General features: G+C 39.6%; 1 protein-coding gene across 1 annotated transcript in view; it reads left to right on the top strand.

Annotated features, from left to right (window-relative positions):
• The window catches only part of UBTD2 (ubiquitin domain containing 2), a 62,950-nt gene that overhangs the window by 36,727 nt on the left and 7,758 nt on the right, over positions 1–18,465 (top strand). The window contains exon 2 of the mRNA XM_027520254.1: positions 1,173–1,409. Coding sequence (XP_027376055.1) covers positions 1,173–1,409 — 237 coding nt within the window. The remainder of the gene's footprint in view (positions 1–1,172; positions 1,410–18,465) is intronic.

The following is an 18,465-nucleotide window of genomic DNA, read 5'->3' as shown; positions in this document are numbered from 1 at the left end:
TCAGCTATGGCACTGTACAAGATAAGAGTGTCTCTGTATGTCAGTTTGCGATCAGTGATCACATGCCAGGTAAGTTTCTGGGTGTGAAGAGCTGCTTCAGACTCACTCTAGCATTATGGTAGCACTGCTGCTTTTCTCGAAGGAGCCTTGCTGCCACCGAGAGCAGGAAAAGGAGTGGGCTCCTACCCTCTGTTTTCTTCTCCTCCTGAACTGAAACTGGAGTGTTGTAGTTCTTCTCCTTGTAGTGGGGGGTTTCTCCCTTGGCGCAGTATCAAGGATCGCCGGTTCAGCCCTCGTCCCTCCAGAAAGTAAAGCACTACCTACCTCTCTCCCTCATCCCTTTCTAAATTAGCTTCAGTATTTGAGTCTCAGAGAAGGGTTTTAACAGTTCCTAGACTCAAGTCCAGAACAGGTTCCTAGAGGAAGCTTTTCTAGGGTCAGGTTTCCTTGTGGATCTCTTGGTTCGGCTGTCCTTCGTTTGGACACCACAGAGCAGTCTTTTCCCGCTGCGAGATTTCTCAGTTCCTGCTCTATGGCTTCACAGGATCCTGAGATTCAGTCCACTGCTGTGATTTGGTTTCTCCTAGAACCTCACCTCTCTTTTATGGCACCCTTTAACTTTTTATTTTTTTATTTTAATTTTTAAATGTTTTTTGGCTACACCAAGTCTTAGTCGCTGCACACAGGGTCTTTTTAGTTGCCACATGGAGTATCTTTAGTTGCGATGTGTGAACTTAGTTGGAGCATGCAGGATCTAGTTCCCTGACCAGGGATCAAACCCAGGCCCCATGCATCTAATAGCATGGAGTCTTAGCCACTGGACCACCAGGCAAGTCCCTCCTTTGACTCTTTTCAAATCCTGCCACCATTGATGGACTGATGGAACACTTACTACTGTTTCTCTAGGTAAGTTTAAAAATCATCCTTTGGAGGAGACAGATTGAATGAAAAAGAGGTACTAACTTGCCCTGGAAGATTTGACCTAATGTCTCCATTTGGCCTTGTAGATCTAAAACAAAATAGGTTAGAGGAATTTCAGAATGTAAGAATTAGCCAGTAGGCCAGCTTCTAGCTATAATTTTGATGAAAGAATCAAAGAAGAATGACCAGATAACTATTAATACATCTTTTATAAATTTTGGTTTTGATGTCAGCCTTTTATTTTTCTTCAGTTGCTTTAGGTCGTAACCAGCCTTTGAAAAAGGAGAAACCTAAATGGAAAAGCGATTATCCCATGACAGATGGACAGCTGCGCAGCAAGAGAGATGAATTTTGGGATACTGCACCAGCTTTTGAAGGCCGTAAAGAGATTTGGGATGCCTTGAAGGCTGCAGCACATGCTTTTGAAAGCAATGATCATGAACTGGCACAAGCGATCATTGATGGTGCAAACATAACGTTGCCACACGGTAGGTCTAGTTATCTTCCAGAACAAAGCAGAGCGTCATCAGCTCCTTTCCAATGGCCATAAACCAAATAGAAAGTGGTCATTTTCCTAGTATGCGTTATTCTAACTGTTTTTCTTCAGTGTAGTGAAGAGGAGCATTCCTCTTTGCTTCTTTTAGCTGGAGATAGGTTTACTCTATGTGTGTGTGTGTGTGTGTGTGTGTGTGTTGGTCTCAAGAAAGAGAACACTCAATAAACCTGTATTTTCTTTTTTATATATATTTATTATTTATTTAGCAGCACTTAGCTGTGGCATTGGAGAAGGAACCTTGCCTGGAGAATCCCAGGGACGGGGGAGCCTGATGGGCTGACGTCTATGGGGTCACACAGAGTCGGACACGACTGAAGTGACTTAGCAGCTGTGGCATGCAGAATCTTTTAGTTGTGGCATGTGGGATCTAGTTCCCTGACCAGGGATCGAACCCGGGCCCCCTGCATTGGGAGCATGGAGTCTTAGCCACTGGACCGCCAGGGAAGTCCCTAAACCTGTATTTTCTAACTTCCATATAATCTAGCTCTCCATCAAGGCTTCCCCCTGCCCCAGTCTTCTGGAGGTTCTACTTCACTGATTTCCTGCTTGCACTAGAGAAGTAATCTCAGATTACATCTCAGAAGCCATAGAGAGTCAGTGAACTCACCTTTAGTCGTTAGCCTTCTTCATCGAGGCCTGTTTTCAGCATAATGAGCAAACCTAAACTTGGAAGTGAGTCTCATGTATTTTTAAGGACAGTTCTATGATTGTATCCCTGAGCATTATTAGAAACCTCTCTCCTTTGCTTAGGAATGTGACTCTAAGAACCACCATAAGCTTTGAATGTTTCCAGGGACACATATATCCTGGACACATGCATATCCTCATATTTAGTCTCCTGGATTAGAAACAAATTTCATGCTATACTAAGATTTAGATGTTAATTTTATATTATAATCTTGTTCTGTTTACTGTATTTATAAATTTTTCTTGTCACTTTTTCAAGTTAATATTTTTCTAAGTTGTCTATCTTGCTCCTATATACTCTTTTGTGTAGTTTTCTATTTCTGTTTTTGGTTATACTTTTATTGGTTGTTTCTTTTTCAGTATCCTCCTATTTTTTTCTCCCCTCCCTCACCTCCCCAGGAATCTTTAGTAAAAGGGAAAAGATTCATATAATCTGAAGAGAAACACAGCTATGGATCAGTATCTTCCTTTATTTGTCTACATTTTGAAAGGAGCAGTGCTTTCCACTGTTTATCTGCTTTATGTCCTTTGATTCCTTTTCAAATAAAGGATGTTCAACTTAGTAACCTTCCCAGTTTTCCAAATCTCCATTAATTTTTTTGAATTAATTGTATATCTAAGAAACTTTTTAAAAATAGATCAGATCAGATCAGTCGCTCATTTGTGTCCGACTCTTTGTGACCCCACGAATCGCAGCACGCCAGGCCTCCCTGTCCATCACCAACTCCTGGAGTTCACTGAGACTCACGTCCATCGAGTCAGTGATGCCATCCAGCCATCTCATCCTCTGTCGTCCCCTTCTCCTCCTGCCCCCAATCCCTCCCAGCATCAGAGTCTTTTCCAATGAGTCAACTCTTCGCATGAAGTGGCCAAAGTACTGGAGTTTCAGCTTTAGCATCATTCCTTCCAAAGAAATCCCAGGGCTGATCTCCTTCAGAATGGACTGTTTGGATCCCCTTATATATATTCCATAGCTATCTTATTCTTTTATTAATGAAAGCTTATTAGGATTGTCTTGGGTTAGTAACATTGGCACCCACTATATATAGATCACTTTTTCTACACAGGTATAAAAATGATCCCTTCTATTTTTTAAAAATTTATAATAGAATGCTATTTTAATATGACTCTTAAGTTGCTATTTTCATGGATAATCTCTGAATTCTTTACCTCTTACGTGACTGAAGTACACATCATTTTGCTCCATTACTTTTTTTAGTTCTATAATTTGTCTTCAGATACTATCTTTATATAATATAAAGCGAAGGGCTTTCCTTTATAATTGATTTTATCATCCTCTTTTTAATGCTTGTGAGTGAGTGAGTGAAAGTTGCTCAGTCGTGTCCGACTCTTTGTGGCCCCATGGACTATATATATAGTTCATGGAATTCTCCAGGCCAGAATTCTGGAGTAGGTAGCCTTTCCCTTCTGCAGCGGCTCTTCCCAACCCAGGGACTGAACCCAGATCTCCCACATTGCAGGTGGATTCTTTACCAGCTGAGCCACAAGGGACCCCAAGAATACTGGAGTGGGTAGCCTATCCCTTTTCCAGCGGATCCTCCCAACCCAGGAATCAAACCGTGGTCTCTTTCATTACAGGCAGATTCTTTACCAACTGAGCTATCAGGGAAGCCCTTTATCTTCTATTTAAAGCAGAATATATTTGTATTTCTAAGGCCTACAAGTGGAGTTGGGGGTGTTGTTTATCTGTGATTGTCTTAATTTAGAAGCTCAAGACCCAGAACCTTAGAACTTTAACTTCCTTACTTTGTACTTATCATAGTTACCTATGGGAAAATCTGATTTCATTCAATAAATTATGGCCTTGTTTACAAGTTCATGGAGGTATCATAGTTCTGTTTCATTTAAAGTGGGGCCTACACATGGGCTCAATCTCTAAAAACTCAAGTCTCCCACTTCTGCTTTTATCTGTGTGAACTGAAGAGACATGATCCTGGCAGCTCCAGCAACTGACAGATTAAGGAGAATTATTCTGGGAAATTTGAGAATATTAAATGAGCTTCTACTCTTCCCCTCTATGTTAAGGAATATTTTCCACTTTAGCATGAAAGAATCAAATAGACTTTCTTAAGCTTTCTGTTTGAAAGTTCTATAATAACTTCCTGTGTATTATTATCATTGGTACCCTTGATTGATTTCCCTTGTTCATATCTGAAACTTACCAATAATGTTTGTTGAATGGACTTTTAAATTATGTTTTGTCATATACTCTAACTCACCATCAGTTTATAGCTTAGCTACTTCAGTTCAGTTGCTCAGTTGTGTCCGACTCTTTGAGACCCCATGAATCGCAGCATGCCAGGCCTCCCTGTCCATCACCAACTCCCGGAGTCCACTCAAACCCATGTCCATTGAGTCGGTGATGCCATCCAACCATCTCATCCTCTGTCGTCCCCTTCTCCTCCTGCCCTCAATCCCTCCCAGCATCAGGGTCTTTTCCAATGACTCAGCTCTTCGCATAAGGTGGCCAAAATATTGGAGTTTCAGCTTCAACATCAGTCCTTCCAATGAACACCCAGGACTGATCTCCTTTAGGATGGACTGGTTGGATCTCCTTGCAGTCCAGGGGACTCTCAAGAGTCTTCTCCAACACCACAGTTCAAAAGCATCAGTTCTTCGGCACTCAGCCTTCTTTTTAGTCCAAATCTCACATCCATACATGACCACAGGAAAAACCATAGCCTTGACTAGACAGACCTTTGTTGGCAAAGTAATGTCTCTGCTTTTTAATATGCTGTCTAGGTTGGTCATAACTTTCCTTCCAAGGAGTAAGCATCTTTTAATTTCATGGCTGCAGTCACCATCTGCAGTGATTTTGGAGCCCAGAAAAATAAAGTCTGACACTGTTTCCACTGTTGCCCCATCTATTTCCCATGAAGTAATGGGACCGGAGGCCATGATCTTCGTTTTCGGAATGTTGAGCTTTAAGCCAACTTTTTCACTCTCCTCTGTTACTTTCATCAAGAAGCTCTTTAGTTCTTCTTCACTTTCTGCCATAAGGGTGGTGTCATCTGCATATCTGAAGTTATTGATATTTCTCCCGGCAATCTTGATTCCAGCTTGTGCTTCCTCCAGCCCAGTGTTTCTCATGATGTACTCTGCATATAAGTTAAATAAGTAGGGTGACAATATACAGCCTTGATGTACTCCTTTTGCTATTTGGAACCAGTCTGTTGTTCCATGTCCAGTTCTAATTGTTGCTTCCTGACCTGCATACAGGTCTCTCAAGAGGCAGATCAGGTGGTCTGGTTGCCCATCTCTTTGAGAATTTTCCACAGTTTATTGTGATACACACAGTCAAAGGCTTTGGCATAGTCAATAAAGCAGAAATAGATGTTTTTCTGGAACTCTTGCTTTTTTGATGATCCAGCAGATGTTGGCAATTTGATGTCTTGTTCCTCTGCCTTTTCTAAAACCTTCAGTTCAGTTCAGTCGCTCAGTCGTGTCTGACTCTTTGTGACCCCATGAATCGCAGCACACCAGGCCTCCCTGTCCATCACAAACTCCCATTGTTCACTCAGACTCACATCCATCGAGTCAGTGATGCCATCCAACCATCTCATCCTCTGTCGTCCCCTTCTCCTCCTGCCCCCAATCCCTCCCAGCGTCAGAGTCTTTTCCAATGAGTCAACTCTCCGCATGAGGTGGCCAAAGTACTGGAGTTTCAGCTTCAGCATCAGTCTTTCCATTGAACACCCAGGACTGATCTCCTTAAGAATGGACTGGTTGGATCTCCTTGCAGTCCAAGGGACTCTCAAGAGTCTTCTCCAACACCACAGTTCAAAAGCATCAATTCTTCGGCACTCAGCCTTCTTCACGGTCCAACTCTCACATCCATACATGACCACAGGAAAAACCATAGCCTTGACTAGACAGACCTTTTTTGGCAAAGTAATATCTCTGCTTTTGAATATGCTATCTAGGTTGGACATAACTTTCCTTCCAAGGAGTAAACGTCTTTTAATTTCATGGCTGCAGTCACCATCTGCAGTGATTTTGGAGCCCCAAAAAATAAAGTCTGCCACTGTTTCCACTGTTTCCCCATCTATTTCCCAGGAAGTGATGGGACTGGATGCCGTGATCTTCGTTTTCTGAATGTTGAGCTTTAAGCCAACTTTTTCACTCTCCTCTGTTACTTTCATCAAGAAACTCTTTAGTTCTTCTTCACTTTCTGCCATAAGGGTGGTGTCATCTGTATATCTGAGGTTATTGATATTTCTCCCAGCAATCTTGATTCCAGCTTGTGTTTCTTCCAGTCCAGCATTTCTCATGATGTACTCTGCATATAAGTTAAATAAGTAGGGTGACAATATACAGCCTTGATGTACTCCTTTTGCTATTTGGAACCAGTCTGTTGTTCCATGTCCAGTTCTAACTGTTGCTTCCTGACCTGCATACAGATTTCTCAAGAGGCAGGTCAGGTGGTCTGGTATTCCCATCTCTTTCAGAATTTCCCACAGTTTATTGTGATCCACACAGTCAAAGGCTTTGGCATAGTCAATAAAGCAGAAATAGATGTTTTTCTGGAACTCTCTTGCTTTTTCCATGATCCAGAGGATGTTGTTACATGTTTTTACCTAGACCTCCTCAGTGGTATTGGTGAAATCCCTTCTATCTTTTAGATGTAATTATGTAATTGAAATTTTATCTTTGACACATTTTGTTATGTTAAACCATAAAGTCTTAAAGTGTTCAGCACTTCATATTTTGAGTTTAAAATATTGCATCGGCTTTAGCTCTTGTTCAGCTCAGGCTTTGGTATGCGACCTAGCCTTATTTCTTGTCTTTACTGTATTACTTATAGCTATGTGCCTTTGGGCAAATCACTTCTGTAAGCTTCAGTCCTCTCATCTATAAAATACGGATATAAGTGCCTGCCTTGGAGTGTGGTTGTATTGATTAAATGTGATGATAACACGTGTAAGTTGCTTACCTGGTCCAAAACACACTTAATAAATAGTAGTGCGGATGATTGTATTTCTTAACCTCTGACATTAACAAGTAAACTCCTTGCACCAAAATCTTAAATTATAGATTTCAATCATTTTCTGGATGTAATATTTACTGGTGACATCTTTCTTTGGTTTTTTAGAATACCCTTCTCTTGGGCATATGCCTAATGGAGTTTTGAGGTTGACCTTGATTCAGTAGCAAGCAGCAACAGATTTATTACTCAGACACCAAGCAGTGAGGACATTATTAGTTTAGCGTCATCTCACACCTGACTCATGCCTGTCCCCTTTGTCTGTAGCTGTCGGTGTTACTCACACGGTTACTGAACTGATCATAGACTGACAACCTGAAGAGATCCTAGGATATATGCTTCTTTCTAAATCATCTCCTTTTTTGTTTTCATCTCATCCTCTCTTCTCTTCCCATAATCTTTTTGTTATCTCACCTGTACTCATATTATCTTCCCAGTGTAAATATAAAAGTTCTTTAAAGTTTGAAAGCCGTATGAAAATGTCTTTGTAAATGTGTTTGTAAATAAGCAAGGATTGTGCTGTTTTGGTTTGTTGTATTTAGTGTCAGTGTTGTGTGCATAAAAATTATGTGTTTTTCCATGGCCTTTATTTTTGTGTTTCAAGGAAACAACAAAAAACCTTTTCCCTGTATTTTCTCTTTCGTTTCTTTTTCTAACAGTGGTTCCCTTCATAACTACATTTGTTTTATCTTAATTCCAGTCAGCAGGTCATATTCATTATATTCCTGCCTTGTGCAAGCATAAAAGGAGTCTATGCTTTTAAATTGTCTTCCTCTGTTACTGTCAGTGAGAAGTCTTTAGTTTTTTTTCTTAAAAGGCGGTAGCGATTGTGAAGAGGGAAGTTGGTGTCCTAAAACTACCTGGGGATTTTATACATGAAGGTGTGTTTTCACTGTGGAAATTATGACTCAGGTAGAGGGTGGTATGAACATGTGCAATAGTGTACTGTTGTGGAAAAGCTCCCTGGATGATTCTAATGTCTGGTGCTTCTTTTCCATAGCCTCCCCATTCTAGAAGAGCTTTATTTTTCATTATTGACACAGCATTTTTTACTCATGGTCTTACGTTTCTTACAGCTTATTTTCTTTTTCTAGTTGAGTACTGTTTTTTCACTACCTGAAATTCCCCCAAACAGTATTTTGCCTGTGAAACCAGATTATAGATTAAGTGGCTTGCCCAAATTAGCATAAACAGGGTGAAAGAAAGGGAGGTGGTTTTATTTTCATTTTTCACAGAGTCTGGTTCATAGTGGGTTATTCAGATATTTTCAGTGAAAGCTTGTTCAGAAACAATATATGTTTATCTTGTAACAAGGAGGATTTAATGCTCTTTCTTAAATTACTATTTAGAAGATTTACAGGGATTTTTAAAATTGCCTGCTTCCTTTCCCTGCCTTCCATGGAAGGTTCCCTGACTTCTAGAAAGGTTTTTTTTTCTTTGGCATCTACAATTAGTATGTTTTCCAACTCCCTGCAATTCACATGTAAAAGCTCCCTTCTTAACCATCCTTCTGTAGGAAGAGGAGCTGTTCACCACTCCCCAAACACTTTTCTCATATTTAAAGACTTAACCCCAACATTATTCTTACTTCTTTCTCATCACTAAACATTACCAGTTCTTCAGATGAACATTTGAAGGCCAATTTCTTTTGTCCTTTTTCATGCTTCAGGATATGAGAAGTAGGGAGGGTAGGGGAGGGAGGAAGGAAGAGGGTTCAGGATGGGGAACGCGGGTATACCTGTGGCGGATTCATTTCGATATTTGGCAAAACTAATACAATATTGTAAAGTTTAAAAATAAAATAAAATTAAAAAAAAAAAGAAAATGGTATTCTTTAAAACATACCTCTTTTTTAATCACCTTTAAAATACAGGTAGAAGAGGAATTGTCCAGTTTTTTTTTTTTTTTTTTTTCCTGGTCTTTCTTACTGCAAAATATATCAAATGTGAATAAATTAAATTACATATAATGTAGTTTAAATTTTTAAAAACCAAGGAGTTTATAAGTATCATTAATGGAGCATTTCTGTATTTAGGAAACCAACATGATAAAAAATCGTGGACTGAGAATCAGAAATAATAAAATACTACCAATTCATGTTTTGAATTGATATTATTTAATTTTCATCCTGTGATAATCACCTGCAACAGTCCCTATTTTAAACAGCTGAGAAAACTGAAGTACAGGGAGGTTATGTCATTTTTCCGAGGTAGAAGTCATGAAATTGGGTTTTAAACTCCAGTCCTAGATCTAACTAACTAAAGCAGTTAAATTACAAGGTCAAGTCATTTCATCTGTGTTTTCTATGAAGTTACTGCACAAGTAATCTCCAGTGTTAATTCCATATCTACCATTTTAAGTCCCTCCCACACTATACAGAGTACTTTAAAATGACATAGTTCTATTACTAGTAAAGAGAAACGAGTGGATTCTCTAAGACATGGACAGGCAGGAAATGCGTTAGTGTATTAGAGGCCCGTTAAGAAGCAAGTCATGAATTCTGAGTCCTTTAAAGGTCCCTATAAGAATTTGTCATTTAATAAACTTAATTCATGAAGATAAAAGTTTAAGAACAGAAGCATGAACCTCCTGTACATACAGGAGAGAGGGAATTTTTACCAGACTTGTATCTGGAAATGAAACAGGGTCTTAATAAAGGATCTGATGGCTGATTTATCATAATTAAATGTTGTATCCTTTTCTTCTCTTTATCTTCAAAAAGACAAAAACGATTTGGAGTTACGCAACGTAGCTTCATCTGCTCCTCCGCTGCTGTCACCCTTGTTTTCTTCAAATAAAGCACCAAAGTCCCTAAAATAGCTGAGGTGGGAGTTTGTCCCTTACTCAGTAGGCTTGTCTCTGAAGAAGACCTCCTTTCTTCCATTCTGGGTGGTAAGAATGGAGGGAAAGAAGGATTTCTAATGTGGTCTCAAGACATATATTGCCTCAACTTCTACTTCTGTAAAGCTGGGTCAGCTAAATAAACCAGATACAAGTGCTGCTGATCTATCCCTCTGTCCTTTTAAGGATCTGGACTTAAAAGATCAGTGTCTTCTTAGAAATGTGGCCAAATGTTCCACAAGCTCTTAGTCATGGTCTAACCTTCATACGACTTTGGTAATGCATCCAGACTAAGTCACTTTTCACCTGTGCTTGCTAGAAGAGATGATAGTCTTGGTGCTTCTGAATCCCGGTCTTAATAGCTAATTTGGTGGGATAAGATACCAGAACCTGCTTCTCCTAGAGCCTGATTACCAGACATAAGCTTAATTTAATTCCCACTAAAGAGTTTGCATGAGGGAGCCTGTAACCTGTTAGTTTTGAAAGACTGCTCATAATATCTAGATGAAGGGTAATTTTGATGGCCCTTTTGACATTGTGGTGTTTACAGAGAACCTTGTGAAGCCTAAAGCAGTGGACTCAAACATGATGAAATTGTTTCATCCTTTGTGATACTGCTATTGGTGAGCTACCCGCCCCCCCGCCATAAGTCTAGTTTTGAGATTTAAAACTTCTTGAGGAGGGAACTGACATTATTGAGTGTTTCTATGAATTCATTATATGTACCAGTCAATTTTGCGTGTGTTTTATTATTTAATCCTTAAAACAACTTTGTGAGGTAGATACTGTAGTCCTTGAGGAAACAGACTGACTATGTCTAAGATTAGAATCCAAATTAAAATTTTGGTGTGACAGCTCAAAGCCACTGTTCATTCTGTCAGATATCACTGCTTTTCCAACTTCTGTTCCTCTGACAGACTGAACAGTGGGCTGCCTGAGCCACAGGTCTAACCCAGTATTCTCTCCTTCCCATTCTTTGTTACTTCAGATTCTTTTCCTTTTTAACTGTGTCCAGGTCACTTGTGTGTCGGTCTTCTGTTGCTTTAGGAAGTCATGGTTTTTGAAGAGTTCATGCTTTCTTGGTCAGTTTGAAAAGTGAAGTCAAAAATAAAGACATCCTTTCTCATCCTTGGAAGAAACCCCAAGTGTGATACAAGCCTTGCAATTCTAGCGTACAGCTTTCATGATTAATTTTGGGAGGGAGATTTCTTCTATCAGATTGCCAGTATGTTTTCAATATTATTGATAAATGTTTTCAACACTATTAAGGTATATTGAAGAACACATATTTGAAGTATACAGTTTGATCAGCTTTGACATGTAAACACCCATGACTGACAAAAATTTTAATATCCTCAAAAGCGTCCTTACATAAAATTGATTTTCAACTTTGATTTTCAAATTTGATCATGTAACACTGCAAGTCTCACATGGTAAAAGTTTGAAGACCTAGTTGGTCTTAAACATAGAGGAAAACCATAAGATTGAAGATGGCGGAGGAGTAGGACGGGGAGAACACTTTCTCCCCCACAAACTCATCAAAAGAGCATTTAAACGTCGAGTAAATTCCACAAAACAACTTCTGAATGCCGGCAGAGGACATCAGGCACCCAGAAAAGCAATCCAACTCTTCGAAAGGAGGTAGGAAAAAATATAAAAGACAAAAAAAGAGACAAAAGAGGGAGGGACGGAGTTCCGTCCCGGGAAGGGAGTCTTAAAAAGAGAACAGTTTCCAAACACCAGGAAACCTTCTCACTGCTGAATCTGTGCCGAGCTTTGGAAGCACAGAGGGCAACATAACGGGGAGAAAAAATAAATAAACAATTAAAACTCGAAGACTGCAAGTCCTACGGTAACTCCCCCAGCGGAGAAGCAGCGCAGACGCCTGCACGCGCCATTAGCAAGCGGGGGCTGGGCAGGGAGGCGCAGCGCAGGCTGCATCGCTTAGAGTAAGAATCTGGCCTGAATACCCTGAGCACTATCTGAGCGAAATAATTTGGGCTAGCAAACCAGACTGTGGGATATCTACCACGCGAAAAGCCAGCCCCAACCTAAGACACCGCCAGGCCCGCGCACGGAACAAAGAACTGAACAGAGATAGCTGGCTGCTGACCTTCCCCCTCCGGTGACAGGCAGCCAGAGCCGGAAGGAGGCAATCGCAGCCCCAGAGAGACATTATCTATAAAACTGTAAGCAGGCTTCTTTGCTAACTAAAACTTCTTGGGGGTCTGGACGGTTAACATCTGCCTGAGAAGGTGCGCTGGTTTTACACCCAGATAACCGAGTGGCGGGGAGGCGATAAGTCGCAGCATTGGCGCTCGCCAAACACCTCATCACTTGAGCTGCTCGGACCTGGGAAGAGCACAAAACTCAGGCCCAACTGAGTCTGCACCTCTGAGGACTGCCCGAGTGCCTGAACCTGAGCGGCTTGGACCTGGGAGGTACATGCAGCCCAGGGCCAGCCTTGGATTGTTCCTGGCGGAACAACCTAGAGCCCGAGCAGTGTGGGCAGGGAGGCTACACGCGCCGTGAGCGGGGGCAGACCCAGTGTGGCTGAGGCACTGCGAGCGCACGCTAGTGTTATTTGTTTGCAGCATCCCTCCCTCCCTCCCCACAGCGCGACTGAACAAAGAGAAGAAATACAGCTCCATCCATCAGAACACCGACACAAGCTTCCCTAACCAGGAAACCTTGACAAGCCACCTGTACAAACCCACACACAGCGAGGAAAAGCCACAATAAAGAGAACTCCACAGACTGCCAGAATACAGAAAGGACACCCCAAACTCAGCAATTTAAACAAGATGAAGAGACAGAGGAATAGCCAGCAGATAAAGGAACAGGATAAATGCCCACCAAACCAAACAAAAGAGGAAGAGATAGGGAATCTACCTGATAAAGAATTCCGAATAATGATAGTGAAATTGATCCAAAATCTTGAAATTAAAATGGAATCACAGATAAATAGCGTGGAGACAAGGATTGAGAAGATGCAAGAAAGGTTTAACAAGGACCTAGAAGAAATAAAAAAGTCAATATATAATGAATAATGCAATAAATGAAATTAAAAACACTCTGGAGGCAACAAATAGTAGAATAACAGAGGCAGAAGATAGGATTAGTGAATTAGAAGATAGAATGGTAGAAATAAATGAATCAGAGAGAATAAAAGAAAAACGAATTAAAAGAAATGAGGACAATCTCAGAGACCTCCAGGACAATATTAAACGCTACAACATTCGAATCATAGGGGTTCCAGAAGAAGAAGACAAAAAGAAAGACCATGAGAAAATGCTTGAGGAGATAATAGTTGAAAACTTCCCTAAACTGGGGAAGGAAATAATCACCCAAGTCCAAGAAACCCAGAGAATCCCAAACAGGATAAACCCAAGGCGAAACACCCCAAGACACATACTAATCAAATTAACAAAGATCAAACACAAAGAACAAATATTAAAAGCAGCAAGGGAAAAACAACAAATAACACACAAGGGAATCCCCATAAGGATAACAGCTGATCTTTCAATAGAAACTCTTCAAGCCAGGAGGGAATGGCAAGACATACTTAAAATGATGAAAGAAAATAACCTACAGCCCAGATTATTGTACCCAGCAAGGATTTCATTCAAGTATGAAGGAGAAATCAAAAGCTTCTCAGACAAGCAAAAGCTGAGAGAATTCTGCACCACCAAACCAGCTCTCCAACAAATACTAAAGGATATTCTCTAGACAGGAAACACAAAAATGGTGTATAAATTCGAACCCAAAACAATAAAGTAAATGGCAACAGGATCATACTTATCAGTAATTATCTTAAACGTAAATGGGTTGAATGCCCCAACCAAAAGACAAAGACTGGCTGAATGGATACAAAAACAAGACCCCTACATATGTTGTCTACAAGAGACCCACCTCAAAACAGGGGACACATACAGACTGAAAGTGAAGGGCTGGAAAAAGATTTTCCATGCAAATAGGGACCCAAAAAAAGCAGGAGTAGCAATACTCATATCAGATAAAATAGACTTTAAAACAAAGGCTGTGAAAAGAGACAAAGAAGGTCACTACATAATGATCAAAGGATCAATCCAAGAAGAAGATATAACAATTATAAATATATATGCACCCAACACAGGAGCACCGCAGTATGTAAGACAAATGCTAACAAGTATGAAAGGAGAAATTAACAATAACACAATAATAGTGGGAGACTTTAACACCCCACTCACACCTATGGATAGATCAACTAAACAGAAAATTAACAAGGAAACACAAACTTTAAATGATACAATAGACCAGTTAGACCTAATTGATATCTATAGGACATTTCATCCCAAAACAATGAATTTCACCTTTTTCTCAAGCGCACATGGAACCTTCTCCAGGATAGATCACATCCTGGGCCATAAAGCTAGCCTTGGTAAATTCAAAAAAATAGAAATCATTCCAAGCGTCTTTTCTGACCATAATGCAGTAAGATTAGATCTCAATTACAGGAGAAAAACTATTAAAAATTCCAACATATGGAGGCTGAACAACACGCTGCTGAATAACCAACAAATCACAGAAGAAATCAAAAAAGAAATCAAAATTTGCATAGAAACGAATGAAAATGAAAACACAACAACCCAAAACCTGTGGGACACAGTAAAAGCAGTCCTAAGGGGAAAGTTCATAGCAATACAGGCACACCTCAAGAAACAAGAAAAAAGTCAAATAAATAACCTAACTCTACACCTAAAGCAACCAGAAAAGGAAGAAATGAAGAACCCCAGGGTTAGTAGAAGGAAAGAAATCTTAAAAATTAGAGCAGAAATAAATGCAAAAGAAACAAGAGAGACCATAGCAAAAATCAACAAAGCCAAAAGCTGGTTCTTTGAAAGGATAAATAAAATTGACAAACCATTAGCCAGACTCATCAAGAAACAAAGAGAGAAAAATCAAATCAATAAAATTAGAAACGAAAATGGAGAGATCACAACAGACAACACAGAAATACAAAGGATCATAAGAGACTATTATCAACAATTATATGCCAATAAAATGGACAATGAGGAAGAAATGGACAAATTCTTAGAAAAGTACAACTTTCCAAAACTCGACCAGGAAGAAATAGAAAACCTTAACAGACCCATCACAAGCACGGAAATTGAAACTGTAATCAAAAATCTTCCAGCAAACAAAAGCCCAGGTCCAGACGGCTTCACAGCTGAATTCTACCAAAAATTTAGAGAAGAGCTAACACCTATCCTGCTCAAACTCTTCCAGAAAATTGCAGAGGAAGGTAAACTTCCAAACTCATTCTATGAGGCCACCATCACCCTAATACCAAAACCTGACAAAGATCCCACAAAAAAAGAAAACTACAGGCCAATATCACTGATGAACATAGATGCAAAAATCCTTAACAAAATTCTAGCAATCAGAATCCAACAACACATTAAAAAGATCATACACCATGACCAAGTGGGCTTTATCCCAGGGATGCAAGGATTCTTCAATATCCGCAAATCAATCAATGTAATACACCACATTAACAAATTGAAAAATAAAAACCATATGATTATCTCAATAGATGCAGAGAAAGCCTTTGACAAAATTCAACACCCATTTATGATAAAAACTCTCCAGAAAGCAGGAATAGAAGGAACATACCTCAACATAATAAAAGCTATATATGACAAACCCACAGCAAACATTACCCTCAATGGTGAAAAATTGAAAGCATTTCCTCTAAAGTCAGGAACAAGACAAGGGTGCCCACTTTCACCATTACTATTCAACATAGTTTTGGAAGTTTTGGCCACAGCAATCAGAGCAGAAAAAGAAATAAAAGGAATCCAAATTGGAAAAGAAGAAGTAAAACTCTCACTATTTGCAGATGACATGATCCTCTACATAGAAAACCCTAAAGACTCCACCAGAAAATTACTAGAACTAATCAATGATTATAGTAAAGTTGCAGGATATAAAATCAACACACAGAAATCCCTTGCATTCCTATACACTAATAATGAGAAAACAGAGAAATTAAGGAAACAATTCCATTCACCATTGCAACGAAAAGAATAAAATACTTAGGAATATATCTACCTAAAGAAACTAAAGACCTATATATAGAAAACTATAAAACACTGGTGAAAGAAATCAAAGAGGACACGAATAGATGGAGAAATATACCATGTTCATGGATTGGAAGAATCAATATAGTGAAAATGAGTATACTACCCAAAGCAATTTATAGATTCAATGCAATCCCTATCAAGCTACCAACAGTATTCTTCACAGAGCTAGAACAAATAATTTCACAATTTGTATGGAAATACAAAAAACCTCGAATAGCCAAAGCGATCTTGAGAAAGAAAAATGGAACTGGAGGAATCAACCTACCTGACTTCAGGCTCTACTACAAAGCCACAGTTACCAAGACAGTATGGTACTGGCACAAAGACAGAAATATAGATCAATGGAACAAAATAGAAAGCCCAGAGATAAATCCACGCACATATGGACACCTTATCTTTGACAAAGGAGGCAAGAATATACAATGGATTAAAGACAATCTCTTTAACAAGTGGTGCTGGGAAATCTGGTCAACCACTTGTAAAAGAATGAAACTAGAACACTTTCTAACACCATATACAAAAATAAACTCAAAATGGATTAAAGATCTCAACGTAAGACCAGAAACTATAAAACTCCTAGAGGAGAACATAGGCAAAACACTCTCTGACATACATCACAGCAGGATCCTCTATGACCCACCTCCCAGAATATTGGAAATAAAAGCAAAAATAAACAAATGGGACCTAATTAAACTTAAAAGCTTCTGCACATCAAAGGAAACTATTAGCAAGGTGAAAAGACAGCCTTCAGAATGGGAGAAAATAATAGCAAATGAAGCAACCGACAAACAACTAATCTCAAAAATATACAAGCAACTCCTACAGCTCAACTCCAGAAAAATAAATGACCCAATCAAAAAATGGGCCAAAGATCTAAATAGACATTTCTCCAAAGAAGACATACAGATGGCTAACAAACACATGAAAAGATGCTCAACATCACTCGTTATCAGAGAAATGCAAATCAAAACCACTATGAGGTACCATTTCACACCAGTCAGAATGGCTGCGATCCAAAAGTCTACAAATAATAAATGCTGGAGAGGGTGTGGAGAAAAGGGAACCCTCTTACACTGTTGGTGGGAATGCAAACTAGTACAGCCACTATGGAGAACAGTGTGGAGATTCCTTAAAAAACTGGAAATAGAACTGCCTTATGATCCAGCAATCCCACTGCTGGGCATACACACTGAGGAAACCAGAAGGGAAAGAGACACGTGTACCCCAATGTTCATTGCAGCACTGTTTATAATAGCCAGGACATGGAAGCAACCTAGATGTCCATCAGCAGATGAATGGCTAAGAAAGCTGTGGTACATATACACAATGGAGTATTACTCAGCCATTAAAAAGAATACATTTGAATCAGTTCTAATGAGGTGGATGAAACTGGAGCCTATTATACAGAGTGAAGTAAGCCAGAAGGAAAAACACCAATACAGTATACTAACGCATATATATGGAATTTAGAAAGCTGGTAACGATAACCCTGTATACGAGACAGCAAAAGAGACACTGACGTATAGAACAGTCTTATGGACTCTGTGGGAGAGGGAGAGGGTGGGAAGATTTGGGAGAATGGCATTGAAACATGTGAAATGTCATGTATGAAACGAGATGCCAGTCCAGGTTCAATGCACGATACTGGATGCTTGGGGCTGGTGCACTGGGACGACCCAGAGGGATGGTGTGGGGAGGGAGGAGGGAGGGGGGTTCAGGATGGGGAACACATGTATACCCGTGGTGGATTCATTTTGATGTTTGGCAGAACTAATACAATTATGTAAAGTTTGAGAATAGAATAAAATTAATTAAAAAAAAAAAAAAGAGGAAAACCAGTGAGGCCTTTGAATGTTTACAAAGATGTCTTTTTTTTAATCTCAAAGACCGCTTGAGAAACAGTAAAGTGTTAGATGTTATGACATTTAAGAAAGCTATTTTTATTATTTGGTTTTTAATTTAGTCCTGTCTTTATAATTTTCTTGTGAAATATTTTGCAGCCAAATTAAAAGCAGCCATAGAAAACAAGGAAAATTTAACATCGGAGCCAATCATCTAGATAGAAGATAAATAAAAACAACCTCAAACAATTATGTATGAAATCAGGACAGAAGGTAGTCTTGGCAGGTTTCTTCCTGCCCTGGGGAGCTTTCAGGGCTTCCTGACCAGGGGAAGCAGTGGCCTGGCGGCATTTATCCCTGTGGCCATCTGTCTCTCTGCTAGGACTCGGTTGAGGCCTATAATGATGTGAGGAGAAGGAGGAATAAAAGACGGGTGTACTTCCACAAAGAACGTTTGGTGAGCAATCTAAGCAACCCTGGCTAGCACAT

Source organism: Bos indicus x Bos taurus, chromosome 20 (assembly GCF_003369695.1).
Source record: "Bos indicus x Bos taurus breed Angus x Brahman F1 hybrid chromosome 20, Bos_hybrid_MaternalHap_v2.0, whole genome shotgun sequence".
Classification (NCBI taxonomy): domain Eukaryota; kingdom Metazoa; phylum Chordata; class Mammalia; order Artiodactyla; family Bovidae; genus Bos; species Bos indicus x Bos taurus.
This window is presented reverse-complemented; position numbering and strand designations above follow the sequence as displayed.